This window comes from Gracilinanus agilis, chromosome 1 (assembly GCF_016433145.1).
Source record: "Gracilinanus agilis isolate LMUSP501 chromosome 1, AgileGrace, whole genome shotgun sequence".
NCBI lineage: Eukaryota > Metazoa > Chordata > Mammalia > Didelphimorphia > Didelphidae > Gracilinanus > Gracilinanus agilis.
In genome coordinates this window covers 255,045,341-255,066,077 of record NC_058130.1, presented here as the reverse complement: position 1 = coordinate 255,066,077, position 20,737 = coordinate 255,045,341, and the positions used below count along the sequence as shown (strand labels likewise).

General features: G+C 36.7%; 1 protein-coding gene across 1 annotated transcript in view; it reads left to right on the top strand.

Annotated features, from left to right (window-relative positions):
• The window catches only part of RECK (reversion inducing cysteine rich protein with kazal motifs), an 81,156-nt gene that overhangs the window by 45,528 nt on the left and 14,891 nt on the right, over positions 1-20,737 (top strand). The window contains exons 10-16 of the mRNA XM_044661122.1: positions 2,003-2,270; positions 4,527-4,706; positions 7,996-8,208; positions 9,800-9,936; positions 14,697-14,837; positions 18,479-18,667; positions 19,085-19,207. Coding sequence (XP_044517057.1) covers positions 2,003-2,270; positions 4,527-4,706; positions 7,996-8,208; positions 9,800-9,936; positions 14,697-14,837; positions 18,479-18,667; positions 19,085-19,207 — 1,251 coding nt within the window. The remainder of the gene's footprint in view (positions 1-2,002; positions 2,271-4,526; positions 4,707-7,995; positions 8,209-9,799; positions 9,937-14,696; positions 14,838-18,478; positions 18,668-19,084; positions 19,208-20,737) is intronic.

Sequence of the window (20,737 nt, the reverse complement as noted above, 5' to 3'; positions counted from 1 at the left end):
TCTAATAAATTTTACAGATGAGCTACTGAGGCAGAGTGTTAAGTGACTCTTACAGAATCACACAGCAAATAGTGTCTGAGGTTGGGAATTTGAACTCAGGTCTTCCTGACTCCATCTAGGTCTGGTTGCTCTATGCACTGTGCCACTTAGCTGTCCTAATATGGTATAGTATAAGAAAAAACAAATTTTTAAGCCCTTACCTTCTGTCTTAGAATCTAGACTAAATATTAGTTCTAAAGCAGAAGAGCAGTAATTGGAGTTAAATGACTTGCTCAGGGTTACACAGCTAGGAAGTGTCTGAGGCCAGATTTAAACCCAGGACTGCCTGGCTTTCTATCCACTAAGCCACCTAGCTGCCCCAAGAAATATTTTTAATAGTACAATGAAGAAAGATACCCTATGCCCTCAGGAACTTTCCAGATCAAAGCGAGGAGGGAAATAGGACAGAGCCACAAAGAAAGATAAACTTTGTTGTTGCTAATAATTTTATAACTGCTGTACAGTACTTTACAATTTACTAGTTCCTTTCCTTCAGCCCTGTTAACATGCATTTTATTATTCTCACATCACATGTGGGAAAACTGAGGTTCTGCAAGATTAAAGGACCTGCTGCTGGTCAGATTGCCCCATGAGCATATTATGGAAACCCTGGGCTCCAGCTCAACTTGGACACTTCCTGGATTACTCTAAGCAGTTCCCTTCACTTCTCTCTTTCTCAATTTCTTTATTCTCTAAAACAGTTGGATGGCATGATGTCTATAAGATCTTATGATCCTGGGACCCAGGTCTTCTGAGAATTTAAGTTCAATGCTCTTTCCTATACCATTCTATTCCTCTCTTTTCAGAATGCCTTACAGTTTACCCACTAGTTATTAAACTATTAATAATTGAACTTTTGTACATGGTTTTTTTATAAGTGATGGCAGCAGGTACCAAGACAACCAAGTTTCTCCTCTCTCCTTGCCTGTTAGACATAGACAGAGTAAAGTTATTACAGACCAAAATAAATAAAGTATACTAGATTCTCAAAGTGGTTCAGTAGGTCTTTTAAGTCATGAAAATAAACACTAAGCCTACATGATTCTGAACCAAATGGTCAGATAAAAACTAGGCAATACATATGAAGAGTAAGGAAATATCTTCAGACTTTCATAAATGTTTTAAAAATGTTTTTTGGGGAATCTATGTTTGTGGAGGAATTTTTAGTATTTTTATTTCATATATATTCTCCTAGCCTAGGGAATGTAGGAAATAGGTGAGAATGGGTAAGACCTCGAATTAGCCTTGATAAACGTGAGGTGGGGGAGGGAAGGAGGAAGGAGAGTTTCCAAAGCAGAATTAAAGAACTAAATAAACTGTTAGTAAACTTATTGGTTTTCAAAAATTTTTAGTAAGTCTGACATTTCTTAAGAAAGAAATTAGATGTGAAAACTTATCCAATTGCTAATTTTCAAAGTATTCTATCTAATGTATATCTCTTAAAATGCTCCCTTCCCTTGCCCAGAAGTTTTCAATAGCTTACCCTTTCCTTTAGGATAAGTTCTAGCTCCTTGACTGCTTGGCTTAGCATGGAAGGCCCTCCCCAGTGTGATCTGATTAACCTTTCCAGGTCTATCTATCTCCCACTACTCTCCTTTGCCTTACACTTTAACCAGACTAGACTACTTTCCATTTCAGATACAAGTCCAGATCTCTTGCATTACCCATACCTGGAATGTCCTTCTCCTTACCTCCACTACTTAAAATCCCTACCTATGTCCTTCAAAGAACCTCATGACAGCTCTTCCAGAAAGCCTTCCCTGATTCCTCTTCTCCCCCTTGTAGAGATTTCTGGTCTAAAGTCAATATTTTGTATTTCTATATCTACCTTAAAGCTATTTATGGTTTATTATCCTTTTTAGGTTGTAATCTTCTTTGGGACAGAAGCTGTTTCTTCTCCAGTACCTAGTATAATTTGTGTTCTAAAACCAGCTAATTGAGCCTTTCCATTTCATAAATTTAGGTTTATATTGCTGTGACAGAGCTGAAGACTTTGCCTGCCAAAATGCTTGCAAGAGAATTCTCATGTCAATGAAGACAGAACTTGAAATTGTTGATGGACTCATCGAAGGTTGTAAAACAATGCCTCTGCCACAGGATCCACTCTGGCAGTGTTTTCTTGAAAGTTCAAGGTCTGTTCACCCTGGTGTCACTGTATATCCACCTCCTTCAACAGGCCTTGATGGAGCCAAATTACATTGCTGTTCTAAAGCAAATACTTCCACATGTAGGTCAGTATCTCTCTCTCTCCCCCCCTATCTCTCTCTCTCTCTCTCTCTCTCTCTCTCTCTCTCTCTCTCTCTCTTGCCCTGGCAATGGGGGTTAATTGAATTGCCTAGGGTCACACAAGTATATCTCTCTTTATTAAAGCTATGGAAGAAGCAACATCATAATAAATGGCTTTAAGCATCTAAAACTTTAAATCTGTATCTAAGACCCTGCAGTTTTAACATTATAAAAGCTTTGGGACAAGAACTGGACAAAAGCAGGATATTCAGTGATCTTGCACCTGAATATTTTCATCAACAAATTTAAAAAGCATGAACTTGAACAAATTACTGTTATGTTAGTGAAATGACTACAATAAAGATTCCATATAGTTTCTTTTCAGAGCAAAAAGTTATCAGTGATCAATAATGATTTTGCTACTGACAGCAATACAATGACCCAGGACAATTCTGAGGGATTTATGACAAAGAATGCTCTCTACCTCCAGAGAAAGAACCATTGGAGTCAGAATGCAGATGAAAGCAGACAATTTTTCAACTGATTTTTTTTTTGGTATAAAAATACACTTTAATTTGCAGAGTTTGTAAGTTCTTGCTCTGGAGATGAATAGCATGTTTTATCATCAGTCTCTTGGAATTACCTTGGATTATTTTCTTGATCAGAGTGGCTAAGTCATTCACAAGTGTTGATCTTTACAATATTGCTGTCACTGTGCACATTTTTCTACTCACTTCATTTTGCACAGTTCATAGAAGTCATCCCAAGTTTCTTTCTAAAACCGTCCTGTTGATCATTTCATATAGCAAAATAACATTCCATCAATAACATATATCATAACCTGTTAAGCCATTCCCAATTGATAGGTGTCCTCCTGATTAACAATTATTTGCCACTACAAAAAGAGCTATTATAAATATTTTTATATCAATAGATCCTTTCCCCTTTTCTTTGCTCTCTTTAGGATACAAACCTAATAGTGATATTGCTGAATCAAAGAGTATAAACAATTTTATATTGGGACTCCAGTTTTATAAGAGTATTAACTTACAATGATCAATAATGATTTAGACCTGTAGGATAGGACAGACAAGCTCCCAGAGTTCTATGAACTTTCTCTTTGATTTTTGGCTTGAATTAGGATAGGAATAGGAACTAGAACAGTGATGTCATTGATATGGGAAGGGCCCCTGAGGAAACTCCCTCCCAATGTATGTATGCATTCACTGCAGCTTAGAGTCTTAAAGAGTTGCTTGGGGCGAAGCTAGGTGGCTCAGTGGATTAAGAGCCAGGCCCAGAGATGGGAAGTCCTGGGTTCAAATATGGCCTCAGACATTTCCAAGCTATGTGACCCTGGGCGAGTCACTTAACCTCCATTGCTTAGCCCTTACTGCTCTTCTGCCTTGGAACCAATACACAGTATTGGTTCTCAGATGGAAGGGAAGGGTTTTTCAGAAAACAAAAAAATAAACAGTCCCTTGAACCACTGAAAAGTGATGTGGTAGGCCCACTATGGGCCTGAGAGGCAAGACTTGGACTAAGGTTCTCCTGGCTCTCATATTGAATTCAAACTGAATTAATCTGGTACCCAGAACCAAAAGCTGCTCATGGTTCCCCAAGGAGCCCATGCAATTAGAATGCTGCTGTCATGACCCAATCTTCAAGTTTCCCCTGCACATGAGAGCAAAGGCCCTGAGGGTTTATAGGAAACCCATTTTCAGATCATTAGGTTTAGTATTCAAGGCTTATTTATTGTAGGATCACCATTCTGGAAAGAGGCCCAAGAGCCAAACTATACCTTCCTTTGGCTATAATTAAAAGTTGTTCTGGCAGTTTTTTCTTCATTTATATAAAGGCTTCATCCCAGGATTTCATTGAATCAGAAATGTGTTCATATCTGGACCTGTGATTTTATCCATGTAGGAAGCTCCAGGGGAGCAAATTCCTATACTATTGCAAACTGAACCTTCTCTATAACTTAGGTTCTCAGAGCTGCCTGAGAACTGAAAGAACACTGAGAGGTTAAATGACTAATCCAGGATCACATAGCCAATACGTATCAGAGGCAGACTTGAATCTAGCTCTTCTTGACTCTAAACCCAGCTGACTGTCAGCCATTCATTATACCTTGCTTCCTAATATCTATTTCTATGTTCTCTGATATGTGACAGGCTTTTGAAATGACTTTGATGAAACTATTAAAACACATTTTGTTGGAAGTGTTTAATTCTTCTAATTAACCAAATGTAAATTTGTTTCAGGGAACTGTGCACCAAGCTGTATAGTATGAGCTGGGGCAATACACAAAGCTGGCAAGAGTTTGATCGATTTTGTGAATATAATCCAGTAGAAGTTTCCATGCTGACCTGTTTAGCAGATGTTCGAGAGCCTTGTCAGCTAGGCTGTAGAAATCTTTCTTACTGCACTAATTTTAACAACAGGTAAGAAAGAACAATTATGCCATTTCTGGAGGAATTTTCATGGTTTAAATGAAAATATACTTTTATTGTAAATTTGTTTTTTTAATACAATGAGTTTTTTAAAAAACCCTTGACCTGATTAAATTCTTGTTTGGTTATAAAAAATATATACTTTTTGATTCTTCTTGAGATCGAAATGCTAAATCAACATGATAAATAAAGTTTCAGTTAGGAAATATAATACTCAAGATTCTATCATAGAAAATGCATCATCAGAATATTAATGTTCTTTAACATCTATTAAAGTACACTGAGAATATAAATGAAATGATTGGTTCCCAAGCTCTTTCGCCTTGTAATTATTGTATAATGTCTCTGAATTACTATGTAAATCCATAAATAAGCATCAAACCTTTTTAAAGAGAATAAATAGTATCTCACACATCACTTTTATCATCTATATATAATTGTGACTAATAATATTATAAGGTCATTTAAAATTGATACTGAGTTTATAGAAACTTTTTGTCATATTATTTTCTCCATCAGTGGATATTAATAGTAGTTATCACATAGGACCTGTGAAGACCTATGATGTTTCAAATAACAAATGCTTATTGGCTTCTTAGTAGAAAAGATTTGAATCACTGACAAAAGCAATAAACTATAAGTTTTTAGATTAGAGATACCAAAATGTCATTATTTTAAACAGATTAGTGATGAATTGAAGGAAAGAAAAAGTTAGATAAGTCTTTTCAAGGTGATGAGGACCTGAGTTAAAGTAGAAGTTTTGGGAAAGGAAAAGGAAGAATGGATCTTACGTTAGATACTCAAGAGATTAATCGGGATTCATTGATTGGATGACAGAGACAAAAAATAGGAATAAAAATGATTCTAAATTTGGAAGTAGGTAATCCAGGAATATGGTAGTGCCTTTGATGGTAATGGAGAAATAATTTTAAAAATACCAAATATGAAGTTTGGTTGGATCTCCAAGTCTATTTTTTATATGTACTAAGTGTAGTGACTAGAGTGAATCTGATAAATTAAGACTAAAACTGTTGATTGGAAAGTTGTCCTCATGAAGTTGACCAAAAGCTTGTAAATAGGCAAGTTCTCCAAAGGAATAAGAGTAGGGGAGGAAATTGGTACAACCAGTAGTTAATGATCAGGGGAAATCAAAGACAAAATAGCAAAGAAGTCAGCACAAGTCTGATCATGTCACAAAACTTTAGTGGCTCCCTATTGTCTCTAGGATACAATTATGCTCCCCATTGCCTCTAGAATACTCCTTTGACTGGCATTTAATACTCTCCACAGGCTTTTTCTCCAAACCCTTCTTTCTTCTCTTACTGACTGATGCCAGATCTTTATTATAGACTATACCACCATCCAGGTTGTCATCCACAACTCTCACCCAGTTGTTATCCACAGCTCCCAGTTCTCACCCCCATTCCCCAAAATACTCAGCAGCTTTGGCACTTCTACTTTTGTAAAGTCTCTTATATATCACTTTTCTTTTTGACACTGCTACCACCCTGGCACGGGCCCGTGTTACATCGCTTCTGGACTAGCACAGTTGCTTCCTGATTGACCTCTCTGCCTCAAGTCTCTCTCCACTCAGTCCGTTCTCTCAGCTGTCAAAGTGACCTTCATGAATGCAGGTCACTCTCCTCTTCTGTAAGTCCAGTGGCTCTCTTACATAAAATCCTCCGGCTTTTAAAGCCCTTCTGCCCTTACTTCTCCCTACCTTTCCAGTCTTTACCCATTACTCAACTCCATGTACTCTGTGGTCCTCCTTTCTGGCCCTCCCAGATTCCTTCCCCTCTGTCTCACCTCTGGATCTTCCCACTGGCTATATGGCCCCATGCCTGGAACACTCTCCCTCTTCCTCCTTCCTACTCTTTGGCTTCCCCTGGATGCTTCAGCATCCCTCCTTCTTCAGGAAGCCTTTTCTAGTCCTTCCCCAACACCACTTCCCTCTCTCTGAGAGGGCCTTCAAGAATCCTATCTATGACTTGATTGTACAGAGTTGTTGCATGTTGTCTCCTCATCAAACTTTGAGAGCATAGACTGTCTCTTGCCTCTGTATCCCCCACGCTTAAAACAGTGCTTGCTTGGCACACAGTAGGAACTTAATAAATGCTTGTCCACTTGACTTTCCAACTTTATTTCACACTGCTTGCATTCACAAACACTGCATTCCACCCAGGAAGCCTTGTACCTGCTGTCAGAATCCTTCTGTGGCCTCTGTACCTATACGTCACTCCTCTCCTCCTTTCTGCACTTCTGAAACCTCGAGTTCACCGAAGCTAAGCTCAGGTACTTCCTTTCCTTCTGTGAAGCAATCTCTTATACTCCAAGTTGTTAGTTTGCTCTCTTCTCAGTTTTCCTTGTACTCTTGTATCTTCCCAGAAGAATGTAAGATCCTTGAGGGCCCAGACTTATTTTTTTCTTATGTACTCAAATCAATGAATTGTACCTCGTAGATGCTAAATAAATATTTGCTGAATTTAAGAGTAGACAGACAAAAGCAGACCAAGATAACAGCATAGATTGAAGTTACCCAAGAAAAGTTTGACTGTATCAAATACAAGAGAGAGGTTAATAAGGACAAAAAAAAGAAAATCTTAAGATTTTGTGAGGATGAGACCATCAGTACATTTTTTCAGAGTTCATTCACATCATGACACATCTTGTGTTCTTAAAATTATTTCGAGTACATGTATTGTGATATTCTTACAGCTGGTATTAAAATAATAGAAAATACAAATCTAGCTTGAAAGTGAGAAAATAAGTTTGAAATGTGTTGAAAGACTTTTTTTAAAAAAGTATTGTAGAGTATATTTATTGCAATGTAAGGTTCTAGAAATTGTGATGGGAATGTTTTGAAAAATTGGATATCGGGGGCAGCTGGGTAGCTCAGTGTATTGAGAGTCAGGCCTAGAGACGGGAGGTCCTAGGTTCAAATCTGGCCTCAGACACTTCCCAGCTGTGTGACCCTGGGCAAGTCACTTGACCCCTATTGCCTAGCCCTAACCACTCTTCTGCCTTGATGGAAGGTGGATTGTCATGTCAGCCAAGGAAAGGTGAGTGCATTACACTCTAAACACTATATTTGAAGTTGAAGTTGAAGTTCATATAATTACATTTGATTTTTCTTTTGGGGGTTTCATGTGATTTTCCATTGACTTAAATTCATTTTTCATTGTTTTATTTTGTGTGTACATGCACTAGCCTTGCTGTATTTTGCCATGGCTTTAGGCTGGAAGTAACATCATTATCACCACATGTGACTTTTCCTTTTCAGGCCAACAGAACTTTTTAGAAGCTGTAATGCTCAGTCAGACCAAGGGGCAATGAATGACATGAAGCTATGGGAAAAAGGAAGCATAAAAATGCCATTTATAAACATACCTGTTCTGGACATTAAAAAATGTCAGCCTGAAATGTGGAAAGCAATTGCTTGCTCCCTGCAGATTAAACCTTGCCATAGTAAATCCAGAGGAAGCATTATTTGCAAGTAAGTTTTTAAAAGTAATCCAAACATAACAGTTTGGAGTCAGACTTAAATTATTTAAATGATAAATATCATAGTGAGAACTTCTACTAAAACATTTTGGGGATTCTTGATTTCATCACTGTGAAAATTCCTTCCTCTGACGTAGATGACATATATCTCAGCCATTCTGTGTCCTAATAGATGATTTTTGTGAGTTACTGCAGCTGAGAAATACATCGCCTTGCAGAGGTATTCTTTCCATATTGAACTTCTCCAAACTATAGATGACAGTAACACAGTTTTGATGTGGTTTAGATAATTGGGTCTCTTCCAAAGAACTGATTGGTGACTCAAACTGACTCCATTTGGAGGAAACAAGCTTTATTATAAGAGTTTAGTAGCAGAGTAGTTAGAAAAGTAGGTAACTGAGGTAAGGTAAGAAAGTGTGGTAAGTATAGGTAGTAAGCAAAATAAGGTGGGTAGAGTTCTCAGGAATGCATTTTATCTTCATTGGTTACTAAGGAAGGGGTTGTTTGTTTGAGCAGTTGTTGCCTTGTGTCTCCAAGGAACTGACATCACTTTACCCATGGTCCACTTTGGCCTGTCTTTACCCACTGGATGGGGGAGCAAACCACAGTGTAAATGGGATGCTAATGATATATTAAATACCCCGGGCAACTTTAGGTCAAGTTTTGCTCTTTCTTGCCCAGACTCTAAGGAAGGCAGTGAGAGTAGAAATTGAGCATTATTTTAACCTAATCCTGTGTGCCTGGAAAACTGAAGCACCTGAACTTGCTGTCCAGAGACCCCCAGCCAAGGGCCTAGGTTATGTCTGAAGACTGATGTGAGGAGTTTTCTCATAATTGTGAATCTAAGCAATTCATATGTCTTATAAGAAAGGTAGCCCCATTCTAATCAACTAGTTATTGTTTCTGTGTTCTTTTTTAAAAAAAAAAAACCCTTACCTTCCATCTTAGAATCAATATTATGTATTGGTTCCAAGGCAGAAGAGCTTTAAGGGGTAGGCAATGGGAGTTAAGTGACTTGTCCAGTGTCACACAGCTAGCCAGATTTGAACCCAGGACCTTCTATCCCTAGGCCCAATTCTCAATCCACTGAGCTGCTTAACTGTTCCTTGAGAACTATAATTTCTGAGAAATATCAACTCCTTCTTTCTTCTCTTATAGATTTAACTTTAGAATCATTCTGCATCTTTTTTTCCTTTTCTTCTTAAAAAACCCTTCCTTTCTATTTTAGAATCAATACTACATATTGGTTCCAAGATAGAAGAGCTATAAAGGCCAGGCAGTTGAGGCTAAGTGACTTAGCCAAGGTCACACAGCTAGTCCAAGGCCAGATTTGAATACAAGATATCCAGGCCTGGCTCTCGATCTTCTGAGCCACTAAGCTACCCCCTTCTATGTTCTTTTGATTGTGTACAGCTTCTTGGTGGGGTTGGTGAGACATTTCAGTCTGCATCAGTTTGATGGTGTTATATGTTGGATAGTTTAGGCGGGCAGTCTGTTAGGCATTTACTTGCATGGAGCTACACCCAAGGAGATCTTGAAGTTGATGGGAACTCTGGTTCTATGCATAATGTTTTTCTCTTCAGATCTGATTGTATAGAGATTCTTAAGAAATGTGGAGATCAAAATAAGTTTCCTGAAGACCACACAGCTGAAAGCATTTGTGAGCTTCTGTCTCCTACAGATGACTTGGAGAACTGTATACCTTTAGATACGTATCTTAGTAAGTAACATTTCTGTATGAGAGTTCAAAATTTTTTTATTTGTTTATTTCTATTGGTATTCGTTTTTAACAAGCTAACTTTATGTGATAGAAAGTATTTTGTGAAAAAAAATCCTTGATTATGAAAGAAAGTACTTTAGACATGCCATCTCTATAAATGTAATCAGAAAGAAATTACCGTTTATTGTTCATATTTCTCTTTTAGTATTTGATTTCTTGGTTTGAATCTTGGGAGATTAGGATAAAAATAAGTATCCCTTGCCTACTAGAATTTATGTCTTCTCTAGACAAATGATACTTGGCCATTAAATAGATTTCTATTAGTGACTCTTGTTGCCTCAAAAGCTTTTATTATTAAATTAGAAGTTTGTTATATTGGAAAAAATATTTTGGATGCTTTATATAATCCAATCATGCTAACTTTAAAAATCAAAATTTTAAAATGAAAATAATTAATAAAATACTAGTGATGCAGGTGTACCAAAATTTAAGCAATCTTCATATTGGAAAATCTAGATTTTCACAAAAGATAAATCAGTTTTTACATTCTTCTCCTCCAGGCATTTGACATTAAAGACAAACCCGGCTTGTTGGTTGTTGACCTCTCTTGGCCTGCCCATTCCCAACTTATACCATGACCAGGCAGGCTTTATTCATTTCTTCCTGCTTGAAACCTTTCTCTTCCTTCAAAGCTCAGTTCAGGTATCATCTCTTCCATGAAATCTTCCCTAATCCTCCCAGGTACAAGTGGGATTTTTCATATTTTCATATTTTCTTGTAGCATTTTGACTGTATTTCTCCTTTATCCTTACGGCATTTTTACCTCACATTATACTTACATACATTGCAATATTTCAGGAAATATGTTATTTTTCTATTTTACAAACCTCCAGTGCCTACCATAATGCCTTAAATGTGAAGTAATGTGTTCAGTAGATTGAAATGAATAAAACTTGATTTCCTTTACAAAATAATTATTTACTCAATAGACTTCTAAGGATAGCAAACTCAGCTAATGTTTTTAAAACACAATTTATTACATTAAAATTAGATTCTTTACACATTTTTTCCCAGAAATGTCTCTATTGTACAAAGTAGTATATAATATAAAACTATATTGTATTAAGCAATTCAGAATAGATAAAGTTGCTTTAAAAGATGTGGAAGAAATACTGTAGCATCCTAACACTTAGCTTGGAGAAGGATGTTCTATATTATAGCCACAGATGAATATACAGACAATTCTTGCTTTATGTAAATTTGCATTATGCAAATTCAACTTTAAATAAAGAATTCTGAAAGAAATCTGCATTCTAGAAGAAGTATGTCAACTTTACTGCACAATACTGCCCTCTCTCTCCACTTCTGTGCCTTGGCTCAGCTCTCACTACCCTACCTCCCTAAAAAAATCTTCCAAATGAAAGCAGAACTGACAGTGGTGAGAATGCCATCCTTGGCCTTGACCTTCTGCACCAAAAGAGACCAGTTTTGCCTTCCTTAGCCCACCCACCCAAATATCAAGGCCCCTGCACATCTGTCTTTTATTCATCCATACTCGATGCCATGTGTCTCTTCTCTGCCCCCCCTCCCCCCGAGTGCTGCCTGTCCTCTCCTGTCTCCATCTATGTCTAGCCTCCTGTGTCTGCCCCTTGTGTTTTTCCTTTTTAATTCTAGCTGGGCCCCACATGGCTGGCCCCAGCCCCCGTGTGTTTGTCCTTCTACTCTCATTTCTCTGTCCCCGGATCCCCACACATCCTTAACAATATGCCAGCTTCCTCCATCCACAAACCCATGATCTCCTTCTTCCCTTCCTCCCTCCCTCCCCCATGACTAGGGGCAAATTTGTATTATGTAAAAATTACCTCATGTAGAGGTCTGCAGAATGTAAAGTCTTACTTAAAGCAAGAACTGTCTGATAAAATAATCTATTAAATCTATAGTCCTACTGCCTATTGGCTGTGTCTCACAAATTCCAGAACATTGAGAAGTAGATCAAAACTAAATTTCTTGCAAAAATTCAACTATTTTCAATATTAATAAATGTTTTTAAACTGAAAACTTGTGAGGCCCCAACAATTTGGATGACTCTAGCATGTAGTTTAAAATTTCCACATATGGTATTCACCAAACCCCCGCCCCCACTGACTGCCCAAGTCGCTCAGTCCTTTGATCTGTAATGTACTGTCTATATCTGTAATGCCATTATTTTTTAAATGTAACTAGAAGCTGGCAGCAACAGTAACTCCTGTGAAGAACCTTTGATTTTTCAAACTAAATATGTACTAAATATAAGGGGAGAGATGGTGTTCTTTTGGCTGAGCGCCTAAATTCTTTGAGGAATATGAATTCTCTGTACAATGAATTTATTACATATGAATTTTGAAATTCTGTTGAGGTGCAATGAAGGGACTTACACATGTATATTTGTCTAGAAAATTACTAGGCTAAAATCATGACAGTGAGTCAAAGATAGTCTTATTAGATAATTATTAGATTTTTTATTAGATAATTATTAGATAAGATAGATATGTGTATATATTCTGTATATGGAAGTTTTGATGTGATGGAGCCAATCATCCTACCCCACTTCAAATACCCAACAAAACCCTCTGCCCCTGGTATTTTTAATCAGTTATGAGCAGTTTTATTGAGTTATTTAGTCAGAGGCATTAAGCTAATGAGCACCCTTATGGATCTGGCTGGTTCAGAAACCAGCATTAGTCAAGGGTCAGACAGCAGTTCTAGCCAAGCCCTGAGAGGGGCTTTGGAGTCCCCCCTTATTAGGGCTGGGTGCACATTAGTTTAATGCCTTTGACTGAATGATTCAATAAAAATACTCTCTACTGATAAAGATTGCTGAGGCACAGAGTGTTTTGTTGATTGATTTAAGTAGAGAGGGCTCATTCCTTGATTACCTCAATTAACCCACCCCTTTACATGTAGGGGATGACCCAGCCACATTATCTCAAAGCCAGGAAAGTATAGGTGTATGTCTCCTCTTGACACACTGGCCACCCTCGTTCAGAATCCATTTCCTCTAGAATAAGATACATATTTCAGAACCACAATCTGGCTTCATCTTTTAGCCTTATTTCACATGATCCCCATTAAGCAGGAACACCACCTGCCTTCTCTTGCCTCTGCATTAGAATGAGGTGTCCTTCTGCCCAAGCATAGCACCCTCTTACCCCAGCTTCTTAGAATCCTTACCTTCCTACGGCTGCTACCCTATCTTTGTTAATGCTCCTTCCTTAAAATGACTTCTGTCTCTCTGTATCTTCATTGTGTCCCTAGTAGAATATGATGTCCTGGATACAGGTGATGCTTGTTTTTGACTTTGTGTCCTTGTTGCCTAACACTACGCATAACCTAATATTTTTATTTAAACCAGACATATGATTTAATTGGAAAATCCCCTTTACAGTGAAGAGTTAAACCTACTGTGCAATTTATAATTTTAAAGGGATAGTTGAATGCCTTGCCCAGCATCAGTCTGTGACAGGCAAATTTGACTCCAAATCTTTCTGACCCTAAGCCTGCCTCTCTAAGCACTGTTGTAATTTTACTTTTGCTGAAAGTGATCAAGGCAAGTAGGAATCCAAAGGCAAATGAAAGGATTTTTCCTCTCTACCTAAACTTTTGAAAAATCACAATGAGTGAACATAAATATATGTGCATTAAAAATGCTGTTCAATTTAAAATTGAATAGTTTTGCGTATGGTAGGTGATTAATAAATGTCTGTTGAATTGATTATTGAACTGGGCTCTGTGTCAGCATGGTTAAACAAGATTACTATAACAAGACAAATGGCATTAGTGAAAGAGGTAAGTGAAGACATTTGGCTTGTAGGCAGCTGCTGTTGGCTTCCCTTTCTGAAAGAATGTCTCTAGGGCAGTGATGGGCAAACTTCTCCACAGGCCAGATCCAGGCCAGAGTTTGCCCATCACTGCTTTAAGCAATTCCCTAATCACTACATCTGGATGTGGGGGCCTAGTGATTAGGGAATTGCTTAAGGCAGTGATGGGCAAACTCTGGCCTGGATCTAGCCCATGGGGAATAGTTTGCCCATCACTGCTCTAGGGTGTCTGGAGATGGTGACACAAAGTTCTTATCTTTGTAGTGCATTGTGGCTTAAAAGAAATGTCATATATAAGAGAAAAATCAAGTGTAAAACCAGATAGGTAATATTCAGATATGTGCAGACTATTAAATTGACCACTTGTCCATTTAGAGGCTGCAAAAGGGAAAAAACATTTAGGAAACTGTAAAGTTATTTGAATTTCACATGAATATTCTGCCTGTTCTCAATTTTAGCCAGGACCCTGGCTTAGTTGCCTTTTTTGCATATTGAGTACTATTACACAAACATTTACTAAAGTATCTATAGTTAACACATGATATACTTTGATAGGCACCCTGGAAAGTTTTAAAACAAAGTTCTTTTGGAAGTCTGAGAGGAATCAATTTTTTACCACTAAGAGGGTAAGCTTTAAATAATGGACACAAGACATAGTAACTTTAATAAGTCAAGACATATTAACATTTCCTGTATAAATAAGGTGTACCATCTAACTTACCATAATGAATATGGCCCATGGTAAAATAACTTCCTTCCAAATTCACTAAGGAGCCAGAACTTTAGATTGCTTAACCAAAAGTCAAGCCAACTTCTTTTTTTTAATTTAAAACAGTATTCAAAATTTATAGGACTCCATTATTCTTCTAAGTCACCTAAATTGATCAACTATTAACTTTTCAGGGCCAAGTTCCTTAGACAGCATTGTAGAAGATGTTACTCATCCCTGTAATCCAAATCCTTGTTCTGCTAATGAATTATGTGAAGTGAATCGAAAAGGATGTCAGTCTGGTGATCCATGTCTTCCTTATTTTTGTGTTCAAGGTAAGCAGGATATGTTTTCTGATTGGTTCTTGAGATTTTATATTTTAAACTAAATCACAGAGGACAAGAATTCTTCCCAAAAGAACTTCATAATTTTCTACACTTTCCCTTAAACTTAACTTTCCCTCCCATTTTGCTCTCAGTATTTCTTTCTTGTTCTTTCACTAATATTTTTATTTTAAAAATCTAAGTGATACTGTCTCCATACGATCAATATTGAATGAAATAACAATATAAAATTTGAAATTTTTGCCAGTCAATATTTCTTTGGCCTCTTTAAGACTGTTTATTGCACTATTTTCCCTCATTTTGTCCATTTCCTTTCTTTTAAAAAGAATTCTGCCCACTTATATTTTTTCTTTGCCATGCCATAATTTTATGCAAAATAATTAAGAAGGATCTAGAAAAGAAGGCTCATTAAATTGGTAATGAAATCCCTTTTAAAATTATGTTTCAGGGGGCAGCTGGGTAGCTCAGTGGATTGAGAGTCAGGCCTACAGACGGGAAGTCCTAGGTTCAAATTTGACCTCAGACACTTCCCAGCTGTTTGGCCCTGGGCAAGTCACTTAACCCCCATTGCCTAGCCCTTACCACTCTTCTGCCTTGGAGCCAATACACAGTATTGACTCTAAGACAGAAGGTTTAAAAAAAAAATTATGTTTCAAGGGAAATCCTAAGGAAACAACATGGATTAGCATAAAGAGCACAGAACCAGAATCAGAGGACCTGGGTTCAAATCCCAGTTCCATTTCTCTCTGAGTAATCCTAGGTTTTATCATATGTAAAGTGATACAGTGAGACTATATTTATTTCAAATGAGTCTTCTTAGATTTGCATCTTGTGAAATATCTGGTACAGTAGAAAGGTCAACAGATTTGGAGTCAGAGAACTTGGTTTCATTTGCTGTCATTTACTGTGTAACTTACCTGTGTGACCTAGAGTAGGCACTTGACCTTGCTGGGTCTCAGTTTCTTCTTTAAAGAGTGTTGAATTAGATGGCTTCTAAAGCCCTTTCTAGCTCTAAAGTTAATAATCTTGTGACCTTATATTTTTATGAGAGATAAGCCATGATATCATGATTGAATAATTTAAGATTGTGAAATCATAGACATTTTTATTTTGTTCTATGAGAACAAATTTTTAAAAACTAGATTCAGAGAGAGGGCAGCTGGGTGGCTCAGTGAATTGAGAGCCAGGCCCAGAGATGGGAGGTCCTGAGCTCAAATGTGGCCTCAGACTTCCTAGCTGTGTGACCCTGAGCAAGTCACTTAACCCCCATTGCCTAGCCCTTATTGCTCTTCTGCTTTAGAACCAATACACAGTCAGAAGGTAATGGTTTAAAAAAATTAAAATAAACTATATTCAGAGAAGCACAGGCCTTTTTGGAATGAATCTATTTTCAGAACTGTTTGAAGTCTACATTTAACTTAATTGAAAAATTTCTTATTAAAAACCAAGAAAACTACTTTGGGATAGGAAAAGTATATACATACAGAGATACACATATACATATATCACATACATATTTATTTGTATATACACACATGCATATATATACATACCTATATGGGCATATATCTGTGAGTCTATATTCACAATACATACATATACACATGGTAAATTGATATTTTTCTTAATCCCACCAAAATATTTGTAGTCATTAAATAATTCCAAGTTCTATTTCTAAGTAATTTTACATGCTTATTTTTCAGATACTTGAAATTTCTATATAGGCATTTCTCACTGTATGTAAATTTGCATTACAAATTTGACTTTCATGTTTTACATGATTACACATATAAAATCTATATCAGATTGTTTGCTGTCTTGTGGGGGAGGTGCAATGAGGGAAGGATAGTCAGAAGGGAGAATCTGGAACTTAAAACTTTTTTTAAAGGGTTAAAAGATTTTTTCACCTGTCATAGGGGGAAAATAAAATGTTATTTTAAAAAAAAACACACATTTGGCTTTACATAAAGAATTCTGAAAGAAACCTGCATTCTAAAAAAAAATTTTACATTAACTTTATTGTACAATGCTGTGCTCTCTCTCTTTCCCCACTCCTGCCCCTCAACTCTGTATTCTGAATCCCTTAAAAAAACTCTCCAAGTGAAAGCAGAAGAATGGATATGTAGAGAAATCCCCTCTGCTGCCTGATAGAGGCTTGACTTGAGACTTCCAGTGCCAAGAAAAGAGACATTTGCCCTGCTTTGCCTACCATGTGTCCATCCCTGTGTGTCTGTCTTCCATCAGTTCAAACTTGGGTACTACATGTCTATAGTCCTGACCCTCATGTGCCACCCAATCTTTCCTGTCTGTATCTAGCCCCTATGTGTCTGACCCCCAGCATGTTCTTCTTTGTTCCAGCCCACATGTCATTGGCCTCAGCCCCCACATGTTCTTTCTCCCGCTCTTGCTTTTTTGTCTCTAGTCCCCATGTGTTCTTGAACCACCGGCCCCTTTCCTCATTCCTCCCTTCCCCGAATATGCAGGGAATTTGCATTATATAAAAATTGCTTTACAGAAAGGTCTATGGAATTTCAGTCCACTTATGCAAAGTGAGAACTGGCCATATTATTTCTAAATCTTTGAATCTTCCCCCAAAATGTAGAGAATATGTGCATTTGCTGAATTATAGTAATTTTGAATAGTTCTCAACCATTATCTAGTTCTATATACAATTTAATTTGAGAGTGCCTCCAGTGATCTCACTTCTAGGCTTATACTCTAAGGAAGTCAAAAGCAGAAACAAACCTCCATATACCATAGTTCTATTATATATCAATGCTGCAATGAATATCGAAACATTCTTTGTCCTGGCTAATAACTAGAACTAAATAAGTGACTATCAGTTTGGAGAATGGTTTAAAAATATATATATATATATATATAATATATGAGTGTAATAAATACTATTGTATAATGTGAAATAGCAAATATGAAGAATTTATAGATATGTGGAAATGTGTTCAAAGAGCACATGTAGATATATAGATACAGGAATTGATGCAGGAGAAATTAAATTCAGCTTCCTTATCTACAAAATGAGGACATTGAATGATTGCCGGCCTCTAAGGTTGCTTCAGCTATAAATCTGTGATCCTCTGGTCCTAAGCAGGGCCCAAAGAACTATACACATAATGACTCTATTGATGTATATGAAAAGATAACTAAACAAGTTGAATTCTGGGTAATTTAAAAACCATTGAATATAGTGAAACAATTTCCTGTTCACGTCAGAGAGGCATGTTATGAAGGAGTGTTATGACAAAATGCTGAATAGATGGTCAAATAGTCATTGTATCTGATGTTTTTGCTTAACAGATATTCATCACAAGAAAGACTTCAGTCAGAAGGTGGGAGGGAGTAGTATGTAGAACAGATTTTTTTCTCTCTAGAAATAACTATAATGTAAATACAAAGTGCATTAATAAAATGTATTAAAATTGAATTAATTTGAGGAGGGTGGAAGAGACATCTTTAACTAAGGCCATTATAAAACAAATATCCTAGTCTTCTGAAAATTGTGCATGATCCTTAAAATCCATATGTAACACAAAAGTCCTATTTTGATAAATGTTTTACAAGTCACAGGACAAAAGCTCTTTATAATTTTACTCAGATAAATTTTCTTTGTGTAGGTTGCAAATTAGGAGAAGCTTCTGATTTCATTGTCCGGCAAGGAACACTTATCCAGGTACCATCATCTTCAGGAGAAGTTGGTTGTTATAAAATTTGTACTTGTGGACAAAGTGGACTGTTAGAAAACTGTATGGAAATGCACTGTATAGACCTGCAGAAGTCTTGTATTGTTGGAGGGAAAAGAAAAAGTGAGTGTTACAATTTTTTGTAATCATGACAACTTAGGCTAGATTAAAAAGAAGTTGTATGAAATGAAGCTTTCTTTCATAGAAAGCCACTAAGTGGATTATGTGCTTAGTAGTGCCCCAGAATTGTAGCCATTCAGCAAACCAATCATTTACTATTCTGCCATCTTCCTAAATAAAATGTAATGATGTCATATGTTACAGAAGATATGTGGAAAAATGAATTTTCCTAAGTGAGTGCTTAGGCACTGTGGGCATGAAGAATGCAACAGCTTTAACTTAGTATGAAAATCAAAAGTAATATTTCAAGAACTCACATTTTAATTCTACTTCATAAAACATACTACTATATATTTTTTAAACAGCTGACATATATCTGGATATACAATATACACAAACATCTTCATTCTTTTCTCCAAGGCCATGGAACATCTTTTAACATAGATTGCAATGTATGTTCCTGCTTTGCTGGCAACTTGATATGCTCTACCCGCATGTGCCTAAATGAACACAGCTCAGAAGATGATCATCACACATTTACAGGTAATCATTCAAGACACAAGAATCAAGTTGGTTCTTCAGATATCTTGGACATACTTTTTTCCCCCTTGTAGGAGTTATTCTTGAAATTTCGATACCAAGGTAACTGGGATGTTAGTCATTCTCAAACACCAGAATGTATAAAAAACACAATTTACACTAATGAATTTAAGGGCAAATAGATAAGGGAAAGAAATAGAATCTAAGCTACTTAACTTAGCTGAGCCTCAGTTTCTTCATTTATAAAATGAAATAGTTGGATCTCAGAGATCTCTCAGCCTCCTTTTAGCTCTAAATTTCCTAAAGGCTACATGGTAGAGGCATATTGGATTAATTTGGATTAATTTTAGTTAGGTAATAATTGGATACTTATATAATGGTATTATCTTCAGTCTAATCATAGGAGGAGTAAAAATAAAAACAATTATATTACAGAGGCTTCTTCATTATTGGGAGGAGAACAGACTGAAACAGTTAATCATTAATAAGGAAATGGAGTCTGAAAAGGTTTAAAAAATCACCTCCAGACTCTTTGAGGTTCCTTCCCCTCCAGAGTACCATCATTCATTTATATTTCTTTGGTTGCACCTCTAGGATCCCCCATGCTGGGAGGGATTTCCACCCTGAGTATAGCATGGACGAGCCTTATTTTGGGTATTTTGGTGTGAGTTTTCATTTGCCTCATTCAGATTATTATTATTTCTATAAATATTTCTACTATTATTATTATTATTATTTCTAAAATTACTGTTATTTCTAAAGTTACCATTATTCCTAAAATTTATTTTATTGAGTACCAGATTCCATTTTCTACAGTTTAACATTAAGTGACCCCTTTTTCCACATAAGAGACATGTTAAATGTTAAGTAGGGGCATTTTGAGTTCTTGATTGATTGAGTTAAAGGTTGTTGATTAATTCATTAAAATAAACAGAGTTAATTCTCTCTTCACAATCCCCCCTGCAATTCTACTGGGAGATGAGCATGTTGAAATCTAATTACTCATGCACGCTCACTAAGAAAAATAATCATTAATCAGGCTACTTTGGTGGCATATATCAAAGAATTCCCTCATGTTTATAATTTTTTTAACCTCTGGAAATAATTACCCAAATTTACTAACCAAGAAAAATTTTTTCCCATTATCAACAACCTAAGATAATTTTGCATATTGTATGTTCAACCTCTCATGCCCAGTTTTTGCAAAAAATTGTCAAGATAAACCCATTCCTATTAACATAGCTGACAGAGACTTCAGGATCTTAGACTAGAACTGGAAAGCTGACTTTGAAGGTCATCTCATTCAACCTTCTCACTTTACTGATGAGAAAAGAGACTCCAAGGTGAGGGGATGTGGAGATGAGCAGCAGGCGCAGGATTTGAACTAAGGTTCTAGGACATCTTTCAGCACCCCTTTCTGTCTCCCCATATACCTGTCCCCAGAGAGCTCTCTCAGCTCTACTTCTCTAATGTGTCCTACAAGGCATTCAGGTTGTCTGTATCTCTAGTTGAGATTAAGACCTTCGCTTCCCC